We start from the raw sequence: 8877 nt of genomic DNA, 5'->3' as shown, positions 1-8877 counted from the left end.
AAGAAAAGAAGCTTGAGCAAAAAAACTAAAATAAAAAAAAAATAGATAAATACATTCAACACTTTTACTTTCACGTCTTTAGACTACCATATCATTTCCTTCTCTTTTTTCATTTATTCATTTTCTTTTAATTTAACAACATTTTGACTGCATCTCTAATTTTTCTATCCAATAGATTCTAATGTTATTGGTGTGGCAAAATTGGAAAAAAGAGGAGCAAACAATAACCAAATTCAACCAATTTTAAAATGCAGTACAATTTTGGAATGCCTGAAATTAACATTTAAAACTTAGGTAGAAATCCCCCATAACACGAAATAAAAAGATTTTTATAAGGTACTATTCGAAAACGAGATTATCTGTCATCAAAGACGGTGCAATCAAACGCGAACAACCAAATCACAACTCATCGGGCATGATTAAATAGTGACTATTTCTTTATCGTTCTTAATTTAGAGGGAAAAGCGAAACGCCATGAGGAAGAAGAGAGGCGATTGAATAATTAAGATTTACTTATAACTTAGTGGTCCGTTTTGATTCATCGGCTGAACTAGTTGGAAGTTGTTGAAACTCACTATCGAGACCACTCATTACCATTTCACCGTAATCGGCTTCAGGTCCAGTTTCTTCAGTCGGTGCCTTGAGTTGGCTGAGAGCCGCGTGGATGCGAAAATGTAGCCTGGATTCTAAGCTGTAGCCCTTATAATTATTTCTATTTGCGCGGGATAAAATTCAATTAATTATAAGATTAATAACACGAAAAACTGCGCCAAAAAGAACCACATTTCCACACTCACTTTGCGGCTTCAAGCCATAAAATGGCTTGTTCGTTTTTGTCCTGAGAATGATAGAGGAAGCCCAATTCAGCGACGCTGATTGGAATGAATATATTAAATTTGTTGTTATTTTAATTTTTTAAAATATAAACATAGTAATTATTAATTATTGATATTACCTATAAGGGATGAGGTAAGTATCGTCTTGCAACATTTTCTCCATTCTGGACACTTGAAGGAAACATTCTTCGGCTTGCAATGGACTGTTCATAGAGCGAAGACAACACCCTTTCAGCAACAGTGCCAGGGCGAGATCATCAGAATAATATTTGTCTAGAAAATATGAACAGGAAAAAAAAAATTTGCAGTTACAGTACAAGGCGTCGCGGTTTCACATTTTCAGTTTACCTTGTTTGCGAGCTTCGAGATCTTTGATGGTACGTTCAATGAGACGATAACAAGGTTGAATAAGAACCCGCTCTTTCCCAATAATCTTTAAAATATTCCAAACGTAGAGCAATTCCAAAGCAGCCAGACGTAGCCTATCACCTTGCGCAAAAAAGCGGGCGCTCTTCCTTATGACAAACTTTTCTGCCGGCAACGACTTCCCGGCTATTCGCTGCTTGTACGACGGTACCTCCCTAGAAATCGTTTCGAGTTGAATAACTTAAGAATTGATTTAAGGAAAACACACGAATTGTTGGTTTAATTTACCGCATGAGAGAGATCAAACGGCTATGTTCAGCATCAGACAGATTTCCATCTTCCTTGTCCATACACAAAAATGCAGCCTGGACATAGGCGTATATGCATTTTGACCATCTGCTCTCTTCAAATAGACGTCGTGCGTATTGCCCTGCTGATTTCCAGTTCATTTTCATGCTAGATTTGATGGACAAATATTAGTGCGAAGCGTAAAATGAATGACCGTCAAAACTTACCTATGCGCCCACATGAGTTCCCAGAAACAGAGGTGATGAAACTGCGGAAAGCTATTCTGAGAATGCCAGGACCTTTCATACCAAACAATGGCATCATCAACATGAGCTTGCACAAGTTCATATCTCCCTTTGAAGAACAAGAACCAAACGCCGTTTGGCTTCAACTAGTAAAACGGATGTTGAAGATTGGTATAGATTAGTAAAAACTTGTAATTTAATAATAAAGACTTTACTTTCAGTTGTTCCTCCAAGATAGCATTGGCCTGAACAAGATTTCCTTCGCCGTTGCTCAACACATAGACTACGATTAAATGGTAACCTAGTAGGACAATGGCGCAGAGAACGCGACGGATACTAGTCTGCAATTCGTATCCTTTCTCCAGCTCACTTAGACCGACACTCTGCAAAGTTAAGACAATACATTCAAAATCAGTTCCATTCCAGACATCGTATAATTTACATTTACATTCCTTATGCTTACCCGACTTCCACTAAAACCGATGAACTCAAGAAGCTTCAAAACACGTTGTGGCAGTAACGAAATCATCTACGGAACGCAACCAAAAAATGGGCATAAATATTTCAATGTCAAACATAAGTTATTTCGAGATTTTCACGAAAGGTTTTTGATTATGGAAAATGTCCTAAACATTTTTCCGAAGCTCTTTCGACATTCCAAATATCAAACAGGTAAAAATAAACTTTACCAAATTGAAAGACCCTGCACCAAGCCGAACCCCGCTTTCGAAATGAACTTTATAGTGATCATCGGTCCATTTGCGATGATTAAGCATGTTCCAACATTCCCTAGCAGAATTTAATGGCAATTATTGACGTTTAAGTACAGTGAGAAGTTGCAAAGTATACTTGTAAGACTGGTAGCAAGAACGGATTTTCAAACCACCTTTTACAAAGCTCATTAATGTTTCGTCTTCAGTAAAAGTCAGAACTGCTTTCAACAACATTGATTCGGCAAAACACAATTCGGCATGAATTTGTTCTAAATATTGAGAGCAGATGAAAAATAAAATTTCATCCAATCTCAGAACCAATAAAAAAATGCAATACCTTCGGTATATAAATTATAATCGGTCCTTTTTAGTATTCGGCCAAAAGATTCCGTAAGCGTAGTTTTTCGTCTATACTGATTACTGATTTCGATTGACTGTTTGACGAGATCCAACGCCACCCCAATGTCCCTCTAAGAAAAGATAGCAAAATCATGATGTTTAATGAAGTACAAATGCTAACCACCAGCAACAATATGAAAATAGATTTTTTTTAAAATATATTATAAGGAGAAATAAAAATTCACCTGCTCAAAAGTAAGGATGGCTTGGAGAAAAGCAAGAACACTGTTTCCAAGCGCATGATAATAGCTTGTTTCACTCCTGCAAAAGGAAATATCATTATTTCAGTTTTTACACAACATAAGCTTACTACTTCATAACAGATTTTTCTTACCATGGCTCCATAATTGCTTTTGCCTCTGTGAGTTTGTTATCAAAAAATAAATCTAATGCTTCTCTGCAGTGATCAATAGCTGTCTCCAAAGTCATCCCATTTGGAGATGGACTACACAGAATTAATATTTAAAAAATTACAACATACAGTTAGCTTTTTAACATCCAAGTTTGATAGAAATGGGTGTGTGGACTGTGGAGATCACATTTATTGGTACCTTTTTATAGCCAGAATTTGTAATGGGCTTTCGGTTTCCTCCATTGGATCTGCAAACTGAAGAAAATAAATTTTATATAAAATGTTCAACAAAAAATGAGCAAAACTGTTCTGTCTGAAAACCAAACAGCACAAATAATTTGGTTGAATGATGCATGAGGATTCCAAAATTTACTGGAAATACAGCTGATCCTTAACCACTGTATTTAAAACTGGAAAATATCAAGCAGTACATACCTCATCTTCGTCATCTATTTCTACTTTTCCAGGGGGAAAAGTAGTATTATCATCATTGAGAGCCATGGTTTCCAAAATCTAGCTAACAGTGGTCTACGCCAAATCAGTATACTACAAAAAGCCTATTATTTGAATTAAACACCAAACAACTAAAATTATAGGAAAACTTGTATGAAAAAAAAATTATGAACCCACCTATAATGTGATTGCAAACAGTCCCTGAGGGTTGATACACAGCCAACTTGGATCTTTTCAGTTATTTTTATGTTTAATAGTTCACTTGCTTCATTCTATACCATAAGGTTATAATGATAACAGAACCCAGAAAAATTTATTGGCGCTAAATCATGGGCTGATACCAGAGATGACTTGATCCCCAAACAGGTGAGATATAAGTTATCGTCAAATCTCACGCAGAAAAATCAAGAACACAAAAATTAAGTTAAGATGAGGAACAGCATTGTTCTCGATTATCGGTTTCCCAAAATCTTTACTGGACTGAAGGAAAAGGACAACTTTCTACTGGTATTTATACTTCTTTTGGTCTTTCTCTTTCCCAGCAGAGAAGATAAATACATCGACTGCCCGATCAGGCCCCGACCTATTTGTTATTCATGAAGCGTAGTTGCCATTTTCTGTAAAGAAGATGAAAGACCACCAGTTTTACCGCTTAACGGACTACATCGACCTTTGCGCATGAACAATTCTAACAAGTATGTCGGTGTAGTATACAATATGGTAAGTTACTGTTAAACCAAACAAACAACTACTATCTTTACACATTTGCAGATCAAGCCCACAATTGTTGAATGAGTAGCAAAGCAACAATAAAAAGTTCTCTCTATCGTACAGAATTTTGCAAAACTACATCGATTATTTATTACATTTGTTTGGCGCATCACCTAAACAGGGCTTATAATATCGATTTAGTTGCGCAAGTCTTGTTTCAAAAGCATATCAATCCAGGAGAAAGTTTGGTTCGATTTTTCATGTCATCCTGTTAGTCAGTACTGCATGTAATGTATACTTGTACTTGACTACTTGTAACATAATAATATATAGTTGCAATGTAATATAAATTGCCAGGGGATTGTTTGACCTCCAATATTAATATTTCTTCAACATGGAAAGGGACAAGGAACAAGCATAGCATTCCAATTGCAGTATTTTTCCATGGAAAAAAGCTGGCAAAAAGAAACATATTATTAGGTTTTTTTCGGTTCCAAGAAAAATAATCTCTTTATGTTTACTTCACTTTTGAATCTCTTGAACTCTTGTCTTCGGTAAGCTCGTCTTAAACTCTTAACGAACTTATTTCTTTGAATTCGGATATCTTCGAAATTTTTAACTATTTGAAGTAAACAGATAGCTCGCGCGTTCCCTCTATCCTTTTAAGTTTAACGAAACGTGAAGCGCCTTTTCTTGGAATTGCAGGATTCGATCAACTTCGTACCGTGTTGTGTACACTACTCTCGTTTTTTGTTGTTGTTGTCAATCAATCAATAATTTGGAACGGCCAATACGGCAATACCGTCTAGTTTTTTAGTTGTATTTACAATGCTTCAAGTTAAGGGCTTCGGCCATTAGAACATAACAAACAACTACTTACAGAGTGATGGTTTAAGAGGATGATATTTAGATTTGCTGTTACTTTCTTATTAATCTCATTAAAAATTGCAGTTAGTATTTGCTTGTGAAATCTTAACTGTTATTTTTCTTTCGACAGAAAACGCCATAACGCCAGTGCATTTTTGTGAGCGTTTGCATCTATTGTCCTGTACCGAAAAAAAAAAAAGACGCATGAAGCAGAGCAAAGAACGATTGATTAATTAGTTATCTTTTTTTATTTTTTTTTTTACTTTCATCAAAGTCTAAAAGATGGTGTCGTAGAATCGCGGTTTTTTCCAATTTTCGATTAAATTTTCATACAGTTATCAGTTTGCGATGTTAGATGGCAGTGTCACATTTTTAGTCTGCTTTGTTTACTCCGGTTTACTCGTAACGTGGTTCTTTAACTATTCTGTTCTAGTTTGTATGTTTGTATGGAAGATTTTGAATACGCTTGGAAAAATCCGTGGTAAACAAATTTCAGTCTTAATGTCAACTTTTAATAATCTTTTTTTTTATTGTTAGATTATTTAACTCTTTGCTGAAAATGGCTGACACTGTGATCAAGGCGTTAATGCTGGACAAAATCCAGATGGATGGAAAATCCCTTATAATCGTCCAGCATAACGATGGTTCACCATTTCTCCACTCACTGTTAACTCAAAGTGCTAGACAAGGCCGAAAAATATGTCTAGTTTCATTCAATCATTCCGTTGGATATTACCACAATGTTGGAACTCGCCTTGGATGGAATCTGAATAACTTGCTGAGCAAAAACCAGGCTGTTTTTATCGGTGGACTGCAGACTCTCAAGGACTCCTCCAGATTGCAAAATTGTTCTAATCCATTTGATTTTCTCTTTAATCCAAGCACCTGCCCAATTCAGACTCTCCTGTTAAGTATACAGGAAGTCGTCTCCAATTGGGTAGAGCAGCCATTTTCACTGGTTATTGATGAGCTTGACTGTCTTCTCAGTTTAGGTGTGGAGCCCAAGCACATAGTTAAGTTCTTTCAACACTGTCACTCTCTTGTCCAAACAAATTCTAAAGGTTCCCTAATAATATCAATGGGTGTAACACCATCTGATAAGGAAGTCATTCAGTGCAGCCAATTGTTGGCTCATTGGTGTGATTTAGTTATCACTGAAAAAGGATTGCAGACTGGAAAATCAAAGGATTTGACTGGTAGTCTCACTGTGAACTGGAATATTCATCCCTTCACCGAGCAGCACTTTCATTTCAAATGTTACGATCGTGGAATAAAAATGTTTGCTCCGGGCACCGCTGTTTTGTGATGTGACACCCTCCAAAAATGAAACAATTTCCACGGATCATTTAATAAATTGTATTTGATAATGATATACTGTATGATTACTTCAAATAATATGATATAATAGGACCAGACGAAAACACTCCCAAAGTATGAGATATTACCACACGAGCCAGAACTAGTAAAAAAAAAAGGGTAAAATAACAGAAACCAATCCAAGATTATATTAATAATATTTAATAAAATAAAAGATATACTGTTCTGAATAGAAAAGATGGAAAGGGGCATATATATAGTTCACGGGGATGTAAAAAGCCCCACGAATACTGGAATTCGGGTCTGTTTTTAAGACGATTTCGAATTCAAAAAATACAACCCTGATTTTATAATATGAAAAAGTCAACTTTTGTTTTTTGGTGTTGCCATCGCTTATGAATGATATATAATATGGAATTACGGAACTGCCGCAGAAACGTGAATGGTCGCAAGATAGAATTAGGAAAACGCATGCGACGAGTCAGTTAACACCACTCGATACTCATCTCAGTACAAATGTAAGGATGAATACAAGAGCAAATCAACCATACGCAAATAGATATTTCAATGAATTTAGCAAGAAAAGAATGCAGGTAATCAATAGAAAGTGCAAGTGAAGTGACCTCAACTTCACTTGACACGACCGACTTCTTTGTCAAATCAATCCGATCTGGCAAGTGCGTCAGCTGTGACGTCATTTCTCAAAATAAAACGGATTAAAAATACATGCCAATCAGTCTCATCAGTGAGAACCGAGAAGCTATAAGCGCATTGGCAAGCAATCAAGCGGTTAGACTACTAATTCATGGAAAACGCGCAGTGCGGAGGAATGACGGAACGCATCGTACACTATAGCAAGCAAATATTTCCCACTCCAATTGCAAAACTTCAAAACAGAAAAAAAAAAAAAAAAAAATGGATGAGAAAGGTAGCCAGTCGCGTTAATCTTTAATGAAAAAAATAAAATTAGAACCCCGGATTTGTGCAACTTCACAAAAGGTACCGAACAAATAAAACACGGACAGCAAGGCAGCGAATTGGGAACTCTGACATCAACAAGAAATAAATGAACAAGTTGGAAACGGGAAAAGAGACAGAGAGAGAGAGAGAGAGTAAAGAGGACAGAAACATCTCTTGATTAGACAATTGGAAGTAGCAAGTTGCCAACATTTGGAATAGAAAGAAAGAAAAAGGTCATAACAGAAGAGCTCCCACAATTTCTCTGAATCTATTGGTTATTCTAGGCTCGTCTCTTTTTTCCTGGAAAAAGAAAAAAAAAGACGCTGCTACTATTTTCTGCTAGTTATACTCTCTCGCCATGAATTTCCTTGGGCTTCCATTCATTGACACCGAGCCAAGGCGACCGACAACGGATGATGCCTCAGAGTTAGAAAGTCGCAAGCACTTTCGCCCGATTGCATTTTTCATCGACTCCGAGAGAAGCCAGGGGAAAATTTAGGTGAAGCATCCTCTCAATCCGCGGCGCACGCTAAAAACACTTCCCCGTTCCACAGTCAGAAGCCAATAAGCGTCATCGAAATACTGCATATAGCATATAGATATTGTAGTAGTAGGGCGACTAGAAAATAGACGAGATGAAATAGAATGAACTTTAAGGGCATTATAGAATGCCGAGAAAAAGTAATGAAAATATATGAGGGGGGTATCCAAGTAGTGAAATGGCGATAAGGGAAGAAAGGCGATGGAGGATTTTGATATGTTAAATATACGTGTGTAGAAAGGTAGAATAATAAAAAAAAAAAAAAAAAACAGGGCACAATTTGAATTGTGTGTTTTTCTGTTGTTGGTGGAATTTGGGGATCCATCCAACTTCACGATGTCACCAATCATGTCTTTAGCTCACGACTCGTTCCCTTTGCTTTTTGGCAAAGTCTTGGGCTGTCCGGTCCCAAACACGCGATTCCAACACCGACAGGATTGGGTGATCTGAAAAAAAAGTAATTTAGAGAATAGAAATGCTGGAAACAACTTTCTGGACACGCAGCAGAAAATTCATGGACCTAACGAATCCTGTTCTTGCTGGCCGAGATCCAAGCAGTAACAGAAAAAATAAATAAAAATATACATCATCCACTTCTTTCCGACTTATTTTGATCATGATTCACCCATAGATCCAACTTGATCCCATTCAACTCACCCGCCCCCGTTCGCATTCTCTATTTATGGACAATAGGTGGAGAAGAGTTTGGGGATTCGGTGCGTCATGTTTCTGGCGCATCAAGACCACCGCCGCTCGCCGTCGCTTTGATGTATGTGAAAAAAAGGAGAGCGTGAGCAAACATCATTTGGCGACTGCAAGCACGACATTA

At 36.9% G+C, this 8877-nt stretch overlaps 3 protein-coding genes across 8 annotated transcripts in view; 1 reads left to right on the top strand and 2 right to left on the bottom strand.

Annotated features, from left to right (window-relative positions):
- Positions 1-94: 94 nt before the first annotated feature.
- LOC124191461 (tetratricopeptide repeat protein 39B-like) lies at positions 95-4245 on the bottom strand. Of its 3 annotated transcripts, XM_046584693.1 has the most exons (17): positions 3994-4208; positions 3830-3924; positions 3635-3756; positions 3399-3454; positions 3182-3292; positions 3033-3108; positions 2786-2918; positions 2585-2717; positions 2425-2524; positions 2199-2264; positions 1951-2118; positions 1718-1881; positions 1491-1658; positions 1185-1417; positions 956-1109; positions 798-872; positions 95-712 (listed from the first exon to the last, which is right to left on the bottom strand). In XM_046584693.1, exons 3-17 carry the CDS (start codon positions 3698-3700, stop codon positions 514-516), a joined length of 1902 nt encoding a protein of 633 aa, XP_046440649.1. In that variant the 5' UTR covers positions 3701-3756; positions 3830-3924; positions 3994-4208; the 3' UTR covers positions 95-513. The 3 variants fall into 3 exon arrangements, with proteins under 3 accessions (XP_046440649.1, XP_046440648.1, XP_046440650.1); XM_046584692.1 differs by having other exon boundaries at positions 3830-4245; XM_046584694.1 differs by having other exon boundaries at positions 3635-3745; positions 3830-4193.
- Positions 4246-5577: 1332 nt separating this feature from the next.
- Positions 5578-6600, top strand: LOC124190673 (elongator complex protein 6-like). 2 transcript variants are annotated; one of them, XM_046583495.1, is made up of 2 exons: positions 5578-5711; positions 5768-6600. In XM_046583495.1, exon 2 carries the CDS (start codon positions 5790-5792, stop codon positions 6534-6536), a length of 747 nt encoding a protein of 248 aa, XP_046439451.1. In that variant the 5' UTR covers positions 5578-5711; positions 5768-5789; the 3' UTR covers positions 6537-6600. The 2 variants fall into 2 exon arrangements, with proteins under 2 accessions (XP_046439451.1, XP_046439450.1); XM_046583494.1 differs by having other exon boundaries at positions 5585-5708.
- Positions 6571-8877, bottom strand: part of LOC124190669 (BAI1-associated protein 3-like) — a 27140-nt gene continuing 24833 nt past the window's right edge. For all 3 annotated transcript variants that reach the window (XM_046583487.1, XM_046583486.1, XM_046583485.1), the window contains one exon: positions 6571-8494. In XM_046583487.1, the coding sequence (XP_046439443.1) occupies positions 8403-8494 (92 nt within the window). In that variant the 3' untranslated portion in view covers positions 6571-8402. The remainder of the gene's footprint in view (positions 8495-8877) is intronic.

The sequence above is a fragment of the Daphnia pulex genome, chromosome 3 (assembly GCF_021134715.1).
Source record: "Daphnia pulex isolate KAP4 chromosome 3, ASM2113471v1".
Lineage (NCBI taxonomy): Eukaryota > Metazoa > Arthropoda > Branchiopoda > Diplostraca > Daphniidae > Daphnia > Daphnia pulex.
This window is presented reverse-complemented; position numbering and strand designations above follow the sequence as displayed.